At 45.0% G+C, this 16519-nt stretch overlaps 1 protein-coding gene across 1 annotated transcript; it reads right to left on the bottom strand.

Moving 5' to 3' along the window:
- Positions 1 to 7762: 7762 nt before the first annotated feature.
- On the bottom strand, positions 7763 to 13463 carry LOC120032077 (adenosine deaminase 2-A-like). The gene is made up of 6 exons (XM_038978022.1): positions 13085 to 13463; positions 12892 to 12998; positions 9342 to 9562; positions 8494 to 8590; positions 8093 to 8286; positions 7763 to 7862 (listed from the first exon to the last, which is right to left on the bottom strand). The coding sequence occupies exons 1-6, from the start codon at positions 13461 to 13463 to the stop codon at positions 7763 to 7765; spliced, it is 1098 nt and encodes a 365-aa protein (XP_038833950.1).
- Between the last annotated feature and the right edge of the window lie 3056 nt (positions 13464 to 16519).

The raw sequence follows: 16519 nt of genomic DNA, 5'->3' as shown, positions 1-16519 counted from the left end.
GCTGTGTCTCCGGGGTGCTGGGAGGGTGCAGTGCACCCTATGCCTGCGCTCCGCCCGTGACGGGCGAATGTGGGCATTGAGCCTAAGGGAGAGGTGCGAGTGGTATGCACCAGATCTCCAGTGCTCCCCCACAGCCCGGTTCAACCTGTGCCTGCACTCTGGAGGGTCTGGGCTAAAGTGGTCATCCAGTCTGGAAGAGTGGTGCCAAGGCTGTGCACCAGAGCTCCAGTGCTCCCCCACAGCCTGGTCCATCCGGTGCCTCCTCCAAGCACCAGGCCTCCTGTAGGTCTCCCCAGCCTGGTGGGTCCTGTGGCAGCCCCACGCACCAGGCTGTCTCTCCGTCTCCTCCCTCCAGGTTCTCTCTCCAGTCCGGAGCTGCCAGAGCTGCCCGCCTATCCGTGTGTTTACAGCATGAGCGGTTGTGAGTAGATGCACTTGTTTTGAGATCAAAGCGAGAGCTGTATGTAGCCACGTGTGCACATTGTGTTCATATCTTTTGCTAGTTAGTGAGTTATTAGCCCTGTTATAGATAATTTGTCGTGAGCAATAGGGGAGGGATTGCTTTCTACAAGAGCACAAAACATATACATTTCTAGACATCTTTGAAAATAAGGTCAGGTAAAGAGCTTTTCTTAAAGGGGCAGTGTTGTATTTTGAGACAGGCTTGAAAAAGCTAAGTAGACAATAAGCAGAGCATAGAATAATTTGTCTTATTCTCTGTAATAATGGTATGGAAATAATAATACATTTAATTTGGAAAGTGGTTTCTTGCATCAAACAATATAACAACATTTTCAGTCACCTCCGTGTCTGAAGGACAAGTGGATAAACAGGTTAATGTCAAGCCCTGCATGTTTTTTTCCCCAAAAGTCTCATGGAATATAGGCCTACATTGCAATGTGATTGGCTCAGTGTTCTGTCACTCATGGGGACACTACATCATCGCCGAGTTTAAGTCCTTAGTAAGAGTAGACATCCCAAATTTCAGGCCTTTGGTTCCTGCCATGGAGTCATATTACAAGTGTCCTTTTTTTAACACCTCCACCACCCCCTCTTCAGAGGACAAATATCTTAGTTTTTTTACAGCTTTTTTGCTACATATACATACATTTTACATATACATTTTACATACATGGTACTTTTATATAAAGCAGTCACATAACAATAATACATTACCAAACATAAGCTCTTTAATCCCACCCCTCAGCCACTCTCAGCCCATCCCACCTATCACCATAGACCACCCTCGTTTGGTTTCCATGTGCCATATGTTTTTCAAATGTGCTGTTTTACATTTTTTTTTACCTTTCTAATCATATATTATCCACAGATTGTGAGCTAAAGATGAGAACCTTTCCTACGAGTATTATTATATTATTTATTGATTGACTATGGCTTTCCAAATCGCCCAACACTGCTTTAGGTTCATTTTAAGTGCATGTTGTGATTTTTTAACCCTTCCTGAACCTGTGACCAGAAACAAGCTACATAGGGGCAATACCAGAATGAATGATCTATTGATTCTGTCTCTTCGCAGCAAAATCTACAGAGCTAAGATTGTTGTATGCCCCATATATATAGCATTCTGTTGGTTGCAAGAACTTTATATAATCATTTTAATTGAAAAACTCTAAGTGTTGAATCATGTGTAGTTTTTTTGTACCAGTTCATAAACCATGTGCCATGGAATTGGTACATCAAAAATCTCCACCCATTTATTTTGCAACCTGTATGGCACAGCTGTCAACATGTTTGTCCTCAGATGAAACTGGTATATTTTTCTATTTATGCCAGTTCCTTTCAGCCAATTTGTATCTTTAATATATGGCAGGCAAACAAGTTCCCTACCTTCTCCCTTTTCCACTTGCCTCCTCCATTTTTGTGGTAATGCTGCAATCAGTTGGTTGTAAATTTGGATTGAGCAGATATTCCCATGTATTTTCGTTAACTGCATATGTGACATAACTCCTCCGTTTCTATTCATAATATCATTAATAAATATAATACCATTTTGGAGAAAAAAAATCCATAAAGAATGTTTTTTAAATTAATCCGTATATTAGAGTTTAACCATAACATTTGTTGTAATATTTGTTTTAACTTTTCTGGAGGATAAAACCAAAATTGTAACCAGTTTTGTATGGCTTGTTTAAGAAACAGCGATACTTTAAACAAAATTTCATTTTCAATTAGTTGAAAATGAGAAGTTGTTATCTATATGAAGGCAAAAAGTCAATTTTAGAACAAAGGATGAGCCTTTCTTAATAATCTACTGGAGAAGAATTTTGGGTTTAAGTATAACTGTAACGTCCTGACCAGAGTTCTTATGTGTTTTGCTTGTTTAGTGTTGGTCAGGACGTGAGCTGGGTGGGAATTCTATGTTGTGTGTCTAGTTCGTCTGTTTCTGTGTTCAGCCTAATATGGTTCTCAATCAGAGACAGCTGTCAATCGTTGTCCCTGATTGAGAATCATATATAGGTGGCTTGTTTTGTGTTGGGGATTGTGGGTGGTAGTTTCCTGTCTTTGTGTTTTGTCTGCACCAGCTAGGACTGTGACGGTTAGTTTGTTTTGTCATTTTGTATAGTGTTTTGTGTTAATTAAATCATGGAAAATTACCACGCTGCACATTGGTCCTCAGATCCTTCTCGCCTCTCCTCGTCTGAGGAGGAGGACGACTTAGACTGCCGTTACAATAACGTATGTATGAGTGAAGCTTTTAGTGAGAGGTTTATAGCTTTAATATTTCATAATTTTAGCCCCCACAAACTCATATTCATTATATAAATAGGGATGTTTAATTTTGTCTGGCTTAGCATTCCAATTTTAATAGCTATCAATTCAATGGCCACAATAAATAGATATGTAGACAACGGACAGCCCTATTTTACTCCTCTTAAAAGCTCAATACTTTCTGAGAAGTAACCATGATTTACATCTGGGGTTGCTGTACATAACTTTAACCCATTGTATAAGAGATTTTCCTAAATTAAAGTTATCCGGGCATTTATATAGAAATTCTAGTCGTACTTTATCAAACGCCTTTTCAAAATCTGCTATGAAGACCAGGCCTGGTATCTTCGATGTTTCATAATGTTCAATTGTTTCAAGTAATTGTCGTATATTATCTACCAAAATGTTAACTTTTTTAAAATTATGAACACAACAAATACAAAAAACAGAAATAAACAAACAAGAGTACATAAACCTGCAGACATTTGCTCATCTCCCGTTCTGCACACACGTGTTCACATTTTCCGTCTGTTGCCTGGATCGCAGCCATAGTTATTTTCGTTATCAATAATAACTTTGGAGATGTGTGCGTTTCTATCAAAGTAAGTGCCTTAATTACATTATAATAGTTTCTGTATGTCGTGTTATACCGTTTCTACTGTAGCTCACTGTGTATAGAGCATGAAATATTCCTTATAACCGCGGACACGCGAGGTAACGTTACTAATTTCATAACCTTTATGGTGTTATATTCAGTCATACTTATGTAGCTAGTTACATTCTATTAGCTCAGTAAAAAGTTGCTAATTGCATCAGAAGTATTGGCTTGTTGTATTTTGAAGCTACCCTGGAAAAATGTAAAAATATCTTCTTATACTACTTGGTTGTTTTCTGAGTGCATTCCATAAAGCTGTTTATCATGTCTGCCTTATCCACTGCCCCCATTTTGAGGTTATAGTCAAGCACGCAGTCTCGTTTGATTTTTCTCTCTCCCGTCAGGTGGTCCACCTTCCCTGTGGCCGACATGGTTGCTGTATGGACAGTGGAGAGGACATGGATGTCTCGTTTGTCATGCCACTTTACTGCCAGCTGTTGACATTTCTTATTTTGTATAACGTGTCATTTAGGATGGCAGTAGCATTGTTGATGACATGCAGTCTTGTGGAAATAGGGTGGCGAAGAAGAGTTGCAAACATAGGATCTGTGCTCCAGTATTCTCTTAGGGAGTTCTTCTTTACTATCCCCATGAGAAGGACTATCACCAGGAAGGTATATATTTCACTAATTGTGGTTGTCCCCCCCCCCCCACTCCTGGCTCTCTCTTCTTCTGTAGCTCCAAGGCATAGCAATGGGTCTCTGCTATGTCTCCCACCAGCTCCTCTGTCAGAAAGAACTTGAAGCACTCTGCCTCAGATGGAAATGGCAAGGGGCATTGCACTCCAGACTGGGACTCAAAGCAAACAGCAGGGCCAGGAGGGGTGAAATGGCTGGCAGCTTCCAGCTACCACAGAACTCCTGTACTTCATCCATTGTCGGTCTGCCTCCATCACCACCAGCATCTTCAAAGGGAACTGGGACTTTGTCAGTGGTCAAGGGGTCCTCAGATTCATGGTTCTCAATGGCTGAGGGGCAGCTCCTCACTGTCAGAACCTGATTCCTGACTTTCAGACTCATTGTCAGAATTTTTGAAAATCTCGTTATCCCTTTCATGCCCTGCCTCCAGTCCACTTACCGATATCTGAACAAGAGAGCCTCATCAAAATTGAAACAAGCGGTTCTGTGAAAATAGAATTTAATCAGAAGCCACTGCCAGATTTCTGGATTTGGCTGCGCTCAGAGTATCCTGCCTTAGCAAATTGCGCTGTTAAGACACTAAATGCTCTTTGCAACCACATAGCTTATGTGAGAGTGGGTCCTCTGCCCTCACTAGCATGAAAAACTAAATACGGGCACAGACTGTGTGTGGAAAATGATTTAAGATAGACTCTCCAATACAACCCAACATTTCAGAGTTTTGTGCATCATTTCAAGCACACCCTTCTCATTAACCTGTGGTGAGTTATTCACAGTTTTCGATGAACAAATAAGGTTTTAAATGTAATATGGTTAAATAAAGCGCAAAATTATTGATTGTCTTTATATTATTATTTTTGCCCTAGTCCCATAAGAGCTCTTTGTCATTTCCCACGAGCAGGGTTGTGACACAAACTCACACTCATTCTTATGTTTAATAAATGTATTGTGTAGTGTGTGTTGGGCAGGCTTACAATGATGGCAAAAAACTACATTTTAGAGTGCGCTGACCCTGGGGCCAGAGGCAGTACGCAACTGCAGGTTGAATGTTTGAAGGGGTACGGGACTATAAAAAGTTTGGGAACCACTGCTCTAGTAGAATGCCCTGCTTTTGTTTCTACACACTCACAACCATAAGCTATTTTCTATAATTAGCTCGTCATTAACTTAAATAATGATCTTGTTGTGAGTTTCCTGTAATAATGAATGACAACTGTATACAGACATGTTGATAGACTTAGTATAAACCAGCCTTTAGTCTTGAAATCTCTGTTTGTTTAGTACACGACTGTATTCACTGTTTAGCGCATGGCCTCATATGTGAATCCTTAAAGAGATGGGTGGGGCTGAAACTTAAGAGGGTGTGAAAGACGTTGAATGTGTGTAGACAGAAAAGCTCTACAGTAGGTGTAACAAAACATTCCACGACCATTTTCTCAAACTGGGGTTACAAGTTTATCAACTTTCAAAGCAGAATTACTTTTCCAGTGTTTCTCAACTGGTGTGTGTGATATACCATTTTCTAGCTCTAAGTCTACGTTTATCCAATGTAAGAAACACAATTTCACATTTTGCTACATAAGACCGAATCGAGCCGGTAGGTCACATATTTAATTTAGAGTTTGTGTAATACATGTGATTTCCAGTGTTCTGTTTGTAACACTTGGGTTGATGGTCACTAGACTAGAGGCTGTATGTTATGGATTAAACTCATAACTGCTGATATGGTTGACGGAAGACTGGAGGTACAAGGACAGAAGATACACTGATTATTATTGTATTGTGTGAAACACTGTGATTCTGTAGCAGCTGACAAGGTCACTGCCTTTTGACTTCCTACAAGCCTCTTGGGCTGGTATTTACAGATGTTGTATCATGATTAGGATACAAGGGTGTTTCCAGAGAAGGCCAGTTAGACATGTTCTCTGCTGGAGGTTTCTCTCTGTTGCAAACTTAAGTAAAACAAATTGATTTTTGATTGACTATCTGCGACTGCTCTTCTCTTTCTTCACTTGGAACTTTCTATTACATCGCCCCTCCCTCCTTTCAGGCGAGCCTGGATCTCAGTGAGAGAGGAAGGAAATCCTGTCTGTATCCCCAGGCTGAGCGCTCACACGCAGAGGGACGATGAGGCTAAGCTGGGTTCGAGGGCTGGCTTCTTTGCTGGCCATGGCCGTTGGAATACTCTAAATCACATCCATTAAGCGGGAGGTTCATTCTCACGGGGAAAGACTGCAGAGGGCCCATCAGGATGACTCGGTCAGGGGCCAGGACATGCTCAAGAGGCTGGAGAAGATGGAGGCTCACATCGAGAAGCTGGGTGGGTATCAATCTCCTAAATCTAAAAGTGCCTTTAAAAAGTATTGGCCCCCTTTCAGATATTCTCTATTTTGCATATTTTTGATACTAAATATTATCAGATCTTCAATCAAAACTTAATATTAGATAAAGAGAACCTGAGTTTACAAATAATACAAAAAATGGACACTTGTTTTATTTACTTAATTAAGTTATGCAACTTAAAGTTCTAAAACCAGGAAATCAAATTATAATATACCTCTTCCGTCTCCTGTAATTCGAAAAAACGAATTTGAATTGAATAATATAAATGAAATGCTCAACTATTACTCTTCACTCTTAGTCTCTATCCAACAATGACACCAAGCCTCTCAACACATATAACCCCCATAATGCTCTGTGGCACAAGTCCACACACTAGGTTCATTCTCTGATCCTAATTCTATGATTGGATGGACAACATGTCAGTTCATATTGCTAAAGCTTTGATTGGTTGTAGGAAGTCCTCCGGAAGTGGTCACAATTACCATGTATGTCTATGGAAGGGGGTGAGGCCTACGAGCCTCCTAGGTTTTGTATTGATGTCATTGTAGCCAGAGGAGGACGGAAGCTAGATGTCCTCCGGCTACACCATGGAGCTACCCCAGAAAGTGCTTTTGAAGTTACTTTAGACCTTCATTGCAAAACATTGTATTTTAATAAATTATTTGGTGACATATGAATATATTTAGTAGAGTTTAGAGGGCAAGTTGGTCAGGATGATATCTATGAGGGTGCCCATGTTTACGGATGTAGGGTTGTACCTTGTAGGTTCCTTGAAATCTGTGTGAGATTGAGGGCATCTAGCTTAGATTGTAGGACGGCCGGGGTGTTAAGCATATCCCGGTTTAGGTCACCTAACAGTACGAACTCTGAAGATAGATGGGGGGGGCAATCAATTCACCAATGGTGTCCAGGGCACAGTCGGGGGCTGATAACAAGGGTCTATAACAAGCGGCAACAGTGAGATACTTATTTCTGCAAAGGTGGATTTTTAAAAGTAGAAGGTCAAACTGTTTGGGCACAGACCTGGATAGTATGACAGTATGACACTGAGATAGTTAGGCCTACTGTACCAGAGACAATACAGCGGGACTATAGGAGTCATCATCATGCTTTGAAAAGCCAATCGGTGGTCAGCAGTGAGATGACCGTGTGATCTTAGTGAGCTGTTGGTTGTACATAGCTTCATGGGGACAGATTTACATTCTTCACAGAATGTGAAATGCTATTGAGCAAAGAAAGAATAAATATGATTCCTGTATTTACGCTCATTTGTGGTTTGTTATTGATTCACTGTAGATTTTCACCAAAGAGGGTCAGAGAATATTTTTCTGCCTTGACATCATATAGAGCTGAGTTGACATCATTGTGGTTTTGAAGAAGTCCCGTCCTTGACTGCTCAGGGATTACTGTCTGAGTTCTCAGAGATGAATTTATCCCACATCCTCTGCCACATGGCCAGCCCTCTCTCCTTCAACTGTGATAGCAGTGAGCTATATCTATGGTAGAGTTGTGGTTACTTGGACATATAACTACAACTTTGTCAAACATACTTTTCACGACTATAAATTAAGCACTTGGTAGTCTCCGAACCCAATCACCCATACGCTAGCTAGCTATGTTAACAGCCATGAGAGATGAAACACTTATTATCCAGAGCAAACAGAGGTAATACCATAGATACATGAAATACTATTACATTGAAATTCTCTAAACAACTCTTGACCACCTTATGGAGTTGATGGCCAGCTCCTTGAGAGTGCCCAGGTTAGCCCTCAAGCCACCGATGCTCACAAACACCTCATAGGAACGCTCAGTGGGCCCAAACAGGGACGAGTCATCAGAGCTGACCGCCATGGGGTAGCCCTCAGACATCAGCACAGCTGCAGGGTGGTTCCTTAGGTTGGACACCAGCTTCAGCACCTGGTCATTGACACACAAGGATTCAGGGACGTCAACACTGATTTAACTCAATGGACTAATGACAACTGACACAGAGAAATCTAGAGTTACAGTTGAGATTAACTTTACTGTCATCAAACTGAAATACCCTACAGTGCAGCTTTTTTATTTAACCAATGGGAATTAGTTAATATTATGATGAGTACTGACAGACAATATGGCATTTACCTGGTTTGAGATGGGGCATACTTCCACAGCCACGTTGTCTTTCATGGAGAGCTCCTTTGCCAGTGGGTGGTGTGCCAACGCATACCCATTGTCACGACTTCCGCCAAAGTTGGTTCCTCTCCTTGTTCGGGCGGCGTTCGGCGGTCGACGTCACCGGCTTTATAGCCATCGCTGATCCACCTTTCATTTTTCCATTTGTCTTGTCTTGTTTTCCTACACACCTGGCTTCAACTCCCTCAGTATTAGACATGTATATAACCCTATGTTCCCCCCCATATTTGTGTGTGGAATTGTTTGTTGTTTCGTGTATGTGCACGCTAGACTGGTTTGCGCTGGCTTAATTCAACCCATATTGTGTTTAGTGTTCTTAGTGCCGTGTGTTTTGTTCACCGAAATAAAAGGCTCCTTTGGCTACCCAACTTCTCCTCTCCTGCGCCTGACTCCCTTACAGCCAGTTACGCATACCTAACAGAATTCCACACCCCACCATGGAGTCAGCAGGAGCAGGTACCCCGGTTATAGGAGTCGAGGAGTGCATCAGAGAACACGCAGCGATGCTACAACATCTCGCCATCGCGATGGACCGCGTCGTTCAGACCATGGACTGCTGGGAGAGACAGAGAGTCCCTCCAGCGCCTCCACCAGCACGACAGGGGTTACCACTACTCGTCCCTCCTGTACCCGGTCCCAGTGGGATGCGTCTCGCCCTTCCCAGAGAGCATGATGGGACGGCGGCACGGTGCCAGGGTTTCCTGCTACAGCTGGAAACCCTGGGAAGGGAGAGGGAAGGGAGAGGGTGTCCGCTCTCGTCTCGTGCCTCTCGGGAGAGAGCTCTGGAGTGGGCTAACGCCGTGTGGGGAGAAGGAGATGCGGCGTTGGATGACTTCGAGGAGTTCACCTCGGGCGGGCAGTCTTCGACCACCCGCCCGAGGGTAGAGCGGCAGGTGAACGTCTCTTCCACCTGAGGCAGGGGACGAGGAGCGCCCAGGAGTTTGCCCTGGAATTTCGGACCCTGGCCGCAGTAGCGGGATGGTACGACAGGGCCCTTATCGACCACTACCGCTGCAGCCTGTGCGAGGATGTCCGTCGGGAGTTGGCCTGCAGGGATACCATCCTCACCTTCGACCAGCTGGTGGACCTTTCCATTCGGTTGGATATCCTGCTGGTCACCCGCGGACGTCTAGAGAGGGCTCAGTCGATTCCCCCTCCCAGCACCACCGCTCCGGTGCCTATGGAGCTGGGAGGTGCTGCGCTCAGGGAGGCCGGAGGAGGGGCTTTCACATGTACCATCTGTGGCCGCAGAGGTCACACTGCTGGTCGGTGCCGGGTTGGTTCCTCTAGGGGTCGAGGCAGCAGGCAGGGCACTCTGGCGTCGCCCCAGGTGAGCCTGCCCCACTCTCATCCAGAGCCCTCTGTTGTACACCTGTTTGTGCATGTTTACTTTCCTGAGTTTTCCCCGCATTCCCAGCATAAGGCGCTCGTCGATTCAGGCGCAGCTGGGAATTTTATCGACAGAGCATTCGCCCATAGGTTAGGGATTCCTATTGTTCCAGTGGTTAGGCCTTTCCCAGTTCACGCTCTGGACAGTCGGCCATTAGGGTCCGGGTTGATTAGGGAGGCTACCATTCCCCTGGGCATGGTGACACAGAAGGGTCACGAGGAGAGAATCAGTCTCTTCCTTATTGACTCTCCTGCATTTCCCGTAGTACTAGGCCTTCCCTGGTTAGCTCGTCATGACCCCACCATTTCATGGCAACAGAGGGCTCTCACGGGGTGGTCGCGAGAGTGCTCAGGGAGGTGTTTAGGGGTTTCGTTGGTGCTACAACAGTGGAAAGTCCAGACCGGGTCTCCACTGTGCTGCAAACGTACCGGTCTTCTGTAAAAAGAAGGCGACTCAATTACCACCCCATCAACGGGGGGATTGTGCGATAAATTTCCTGGTAGACGCCGCTCTTCCCAGGAATGTGTCTCTGAATCCCTGCATCAGGGGTACATTCGGTCCTCCACTTCATCCGCCTCCTCGAGTTTCTTTTTTGTGAAGGAGGGAGGTCTGCGCCCGTGTATTGACTACCGAGGCCTAAATCAGATCACTGTGAGGTGCAGTTACCCGCTACCTCTTATCGCCACTGCGATTGAGTCAATGCACAGGGCGCGCTTCTTCACCAAACTAGATTTCAGGAGCGCTTACAACTTGGTGCGTACCCTGGAGGGAGACGAGTGGAAAACGGCGTTCAGTATGAACTCAGGGCATTATGAGTACCTCATCATGCCGTACGGGTTGATGAATGCTCCATCAGTTTTCCAAGCCTTTGTAGACGAGATTTTCAGGGACCTGCACGGGCAGGGTGTAGTGGTGTATATTGATGACATTCTGATATACTCCGCTACACGCGCCGAGCATGTGTCCCTGGTGCGCAGGGTGCTTGGTCGACTGCTGGAGCATGACCTGTACGTTAAGGCTGAGAAATGCCTGTTCTTCCAACAGTCCGTCTCCTTCCTAGGGTACCGCATTTCCACCTCGGGGGTGGAGATGGAGAGTGACCGCATTTCAGCCGTGCGTAATTGGCCGAACTCCCACCACGGTAAAGGAGGTGCAGCGGTTTCTAGGGTTTGCCAATTACTACTGGAGTTTTATCCGGGGATTTGGTCAGGTAACGGCTCCCATTACCTCACTGCTGAAGGAGGGACCGGTACGTTTGCAGTGGTCGGCTGAGGTGTACAGGGCTTTTGGTCACCTGAGGGCTCTGTTTACCTCGGCTCCCGTGCTGGCCCATCCGGATCCCTCTTTGGCGTTCATAGTGGAGGTGGACACGTCCGAGGCTGGGATAGGAGCCATGCTCTGTCAGCGCTCGGGTACGCCACCGAAGCTCCGCCCCTGTGCCTTCTTCTCAAGGAAGCTCAGCCCGGCGGAGCGAAACTATGACGTGGGGGACCGGGAGCTGTGGGCTGTCGTCAAGGCTCTGAAGGCATGGAGACATTGGCTTGAGGGGGCTAAACACCCTTTTCTCATCTGGACTGACCACCGCAATCTGGAGTACATCCGGGCAGCGAGGAGACTGAACCCTCGCCAGGCAAGGTGGGCCATGTTTTTCACCCATTTTGTTTTCACCCTTTCGTACAGACCAGGTTCCCAGAACATGAAGGCAGACGCACTGTCCCGGCTGTATGACACAGAGGAGCGGCCCATGGATCCCACCCCCATACTCCCGGCCTCCTGCCTCGTGGCACCGGTAGTGTGGGAGCTGGACGCGGACATTGAGCAGGCGTTACGTGCAGAGCCCGCTCCCCTCCAGTGTCCCGCTGGGCGTCTTTACGTTCCGTCTGCTGTCCGTGACCGGCTGATCTATTGGGCCCACACGTCACCTTCCTCTGGTCATCCAGGCATCGGTCGGACGGTGCGCTGTCTGAGTGGGAAGTACTGGTGGCCCACTTTGGCTAAGGACGTGAGGGTTTATGTTTCCTCTTGCTCGGTGTGCATGCAGTGTAAGGCTCCTAGGCACCTGCCCAGAGGTAAGTTACACCCCTTACCTGTTCCACAAAGGCCATGGTCGCACCTGTCGATTGATTTCCTGACCGATCTCACCCCATCTCAGGGAAACACCACGATCCTGGTTGTTATGGATCGTTTCTCTAAGTCCTGCCGTCTCCTTCCTCTGCCCAGTCTCCCTACGGCCCTACAGACTGCAGAGGCCTTGTTTACTCACGTCTTCCGGCACTACGGGGTGCCTGAGGATATAGTATCTGATCGGGGTCCCCAGTTCACTTCGAGGGTCTGGAGGGCGTTCATGGAACGTCTGTGGGTCTCGATGAGCCTTACCTCAGGTTTTCACCCCGAGAGTAACGGGCAGGTGGTAAGAGTTAACCAGGATGTGGCTAGGTTTCTGCGGTCTTATTGCCAGGACCGGCCAGGGGAGTGGGCGAGGTTCGTGCCCTGGGCAGAGATGGCCCAGAACTCGCTTCGCCACTCCTCCACTAACCTTTCCCCCTTCCAGTGTGTACTGGGGTACCAGCCGGTTCTGGCTCCTTGGCATCAGAGTCAGACCGAAGCTCCTGCGGTGGACGACTGGTTCCGGCGAGAGGAGGAGACATGGGACGCCGCCCATGTTCACCTTCAGCGCGCCGTGCTGCTCCAGAAAGCCAGCGCAGACCGTCACCGCAGTGAGGCCGGGGGACCGGGTCTGGCTCTCGACCCGAAACCTGCCCCTCCGCCTGCCCTGCCGGAAGCTGGGTCCGCGGTTTGTGGTGCCGTTCAAAGTCCTGAGGAGACTGAACGAGGTGTGTTACAGGTTACAGCTCCCCCCGATTACCGTATTAACCCCTCGTTCCATGTGTCTCTCCTCAGGCCGGTGGTGGCTGGTCCAGGTAGAGGCAGTCCCAGGTAGAGAAGACAAACCGTACAGACCTGCCCCATGTGAAGCAGATGTAACAATGGGGCCTGTATGTGATGTTCTTCACCAGCCAATCAACACTCACCAGGGATAAGCTGTGGATGTGGAGGGCTGCCCCTGTGACCCAGCATAGAGAATGTACTAACCGTAGTTAAATCGATGGTAAACATTTGTAGGGAGGTGGGAATGTATTACTGTGTTACCTTTGGGCATCATTTGCAGCAGGCTAAAGATGGGACTCCTATGGATGTGGCGCCGTGCCTTGAAGAAGTGAATGGCAGGAGGGAACTGGGCTACGGCCATCTCTTGTTCTTTTAGCTTGTGAAAATGTGTGTCGAGCTGCTGCTCTGCCCCTGTCAACTGCACACGGCCTCCTGTCTGCCTGGGGTCCTCTTGGTGCAACATCGTCTCCCTCTGACTGGGGTCAGGGGTCCCGCCGCATACTGTCACACAGCACATCACAGCTGCCAACTGGAGGGTGATGGTATAGCTCCCTCTAGAGGGCAAAACCACCTTGTCCTGCAGTGTCATTGGAGGTTGGAAGAAGCGGCTGTGGAAATACTTCTTGAGGAGGCCACTCATTCAACTAAATACTAGATTTAATTCAACAATGAATAAAGACTTTTTCAGAGATTGTAATTTAGAACACAAGGTACTACTGTAAACCTATACGCTGATGCTACAAGAGAAAATAGCACCAACAGATAGGGCTGCCGTGCTTCATGCTCTTAGGAAACTTTGCATTATCTCGTTTTTTAAACTTATTATTTCTTACATTATTAGCACAGGAATTTTTGTGTTATTACATAAAGCCGGGAAGAACTTTTGGAAATCAGAGCGGCGGTAACTCACCAGCATTCCGACAAGGAATACGACAGTCACTTAATTAAAAAAAAAACATATTCTGCATTTCTTATCTCATATATACAGTTGAAGCCGGAAGTTTACATACACTTAGTTTGGAATCATTAAAACTCATTTTTCAACCACTACACAAATTTCTTGTTAACAAACTATAGTTTTGGCAAGTCGGTTAGTACATCTACTTTGTGCATGACACAAGTAATTTTTCCAACAATTGTTAACAGACAGATTATTTCACTTATAATTTACTGTATCACAATTCCAGTGGATCAGAAGTTTACATACACTAAATTGACTGTGCCTTTAAACAGCTTGGAAAATTCCAGAAAATTATGTCATGGCTTTAGAAGCTTCTGATAGGCTAATTGACATCATTTGAGTCAATTGGAGGTGTACCTGTGGATGTATTTCAAGGCCTACCTTCAAACTCAGTGCCTCTTTGCCTGATATCATGGGAAAATCAAAAGAAATCAGTCAAGACCTCAGAAACATTTTTTTAGAATTGCAAAATTCTGTCTCCTAGAGATGAATGTACTTTGGTGCGAAAAGTGCAAATAAATCCCAGAACAACAGCAAAGGACCTTGTGAAGATGCTGGAGGAAACAGGCACAAAACTATCTATATCCACAGTAAAATTTGTCCTATATCGACATAACCTGAAAGGCCGCTCAGCAAGGAAAAAGTCACTGCTCCAAAACTGCCATAAAAAAGCCAGACTACGGTTTGCAACTGCACATGGGGACAAAGATGAAACAAAAATGGAACTGTTTGGCCATAATGACCAGCCTTATGTTTGGAGGAAAACAGGGGGGGGGGCTTAAAAGCCAAAGAACACCATCCCAACTGTGATGCACGGGGGTGGCAGCATCATGTTGTGGGGGTGCTTTGCTGCAGGAGGGTCTGGTAACTTCACAAAATAGATGGCATCATGAGGATTGAAAATTATGTGGATATATTGAAGCAACATCTCAAGACATCATTCAGGAAGTTAAAGCTTGGTCACAAATAGGTCTTCCAAATGGACAATGACCCCAAGCATACTTCCAAAGTTGTGGCAAAATGGCTTAAGGACAACAAAGTCAAGGTATTGGAGTGGCCATTCCAAAGCCCTGACCTCAATCCCATAGAACATTTGTGGGCAGAACTGAAAAAGCGTGTGCGAGCAAGGAGGTCTACAAACCTGACTCAGTTACACCAGCTCTGTCAGGAGCAATGGGCCAAAATCCACCCAACTTATTTTGGTAAGCTTGTTGAAGGCTACCCGAAACGTTTGACCCAAGTTAAACAATTTAAAGGCAATGCTACCAAATACTAATTGAGTGTATGTAAACTTCTGACCCACTGGGAATGTGATGAAAGAAATAAAAGCTGAAATAAATCATTCTCTCCATTATTGAAATTTCACATTCTTAAAATAAAGTGGTGATCCTAACTGACCTAAGACAGGGAATGTTTACTAAGATTAAATGTCAGGAATTGTGAAAAACTGAGTTTAAATGTATTTGGCTAAGGCGTATGTAAACTTCCGACTTCAACTGTATACACTGTATTCTATCCTATTCCACTATCTTAATCTATGCTGCTCCAACATTGCTCGTCAAAATATTTATATATTCTTAATTCCATTCCTTTAATTTAGATTGTGTGTATTGTTAGATGTTACTGCACTGTTGGAGCTAGAAACATAAGCATTTCGCTACACTCGCAATAACATCTGCTAAACACGTGTATGTGACAAAGAAAAATTTGATTTCTAAGAACAATGAAACACAGCCCTGAACAGGAATGTTAGATAATCATACAATTTGAATCAAAACAATTGAATGCAACCAACATTTACATTAATAAAATAAAGCATACTTACAAATGAAAAGCAACAAAGCAAAGTATTGTACACTTCCCTTATTCACTTTTTCCTTCTCAAGTGTGTAAACCTCTCTCAATAAACTACCCCAGTACTATGCTATTTAGTCTGAGTTGACGGGCTCACAATACCATTGTGGTATACCCACTTCTTTAATGGTTGTTGCTAGTCAGCAGAATGCGGACCACAAATGTAGCATGTCATGAGATTCTCTGGAGGGGCCATGGATGATTAAATTTAATAAATAACAAGAGACTATAGTGCAACTCCTTTGTCACCAAAAAATGTGTGGTATTACAGCACGATAGAGAAATCTGTGTAAGTCAAAAAAGAGCCGGCAACTCATACTATCGATTTAATCTTTATAACATTTTCACAATAACCTCTTTTAAATTTTGACCCTTCCTTGTTTCATGATACAACAGCAAAGACATATCAATAACTTAATTGGATTCAACAAGGACATAGTTGGTCTTCAATGTTTTTCCAGCATCACTTCATTTAAATTGTGATGCATGGGAGCAAATAGCTATGGGTGAGTCAATGCTCTACGCAATGTTTTAGTATATTTTTTCATGAGAGGAAGATGTTATTAGATGAAATAAGGAACCGATACAAGATGCATTGGCTACAATAGAGCCCCACAGTGGAGCTGTCATAATACCCATAAAACCTAGCGGTCAAACAATGAAATGGTTCCAATAATTTCCCCACCATGTTTTCCCCTTATTACCCACAATAAGGGCTGTATTTCGTGTAGGCTTACCATGGGTTGACGTTTTGTTAACCATGTACATTTCTGGGACAAGGTGATTTATCAATATATTCAGCTCTATTTACTCTCAAATCCGAGATTCTTACCTTTGCCTCGATTCGGCAGTCTCGTCCCGATCATCATGGCATTTGTAGG

Source organism: Salvelinus namaycush, chromosome 38 (genome assembly GCF_016432855.1).
Source record: "Salvelinus namaycush isolate Seneca chromosome 38, SaNama_1.0, whole genome shotgun sequence".
Lineage (NCBI taxonomy): Eukaryota > Metazoa > Chordata > Actinopteri > Salmoniformes > Salmonidae > Salvelinus > Salvelinus namaycush.
This window is presented reverse-complemented; position numbering and strand designations above follow the sequence as displayed.

Coding starts and splice junctions, on each gene's coding strand:
- LOC120032077 (XM_038978022.1), bottom strand. CDS start 13,463: ATGAGTGGCCTCCTCAAGAAGTATTTCCACAGCCGCTTCTTCCAACCT. Junction 8,287..8,493: donor TATGCCCCATCTCAAACCAG/GTAAATGCCATA, acceptor GTCAATGACCAG/GTGCTGAAGCTGGTGTCCAA. Junction 7,863..8,092: donor CTGGCCATCAACTCCATAAG/GTGGTCAAGAGT, acceptor ACTCTACCATAG/ATATAGCTCACTGCTATCAC.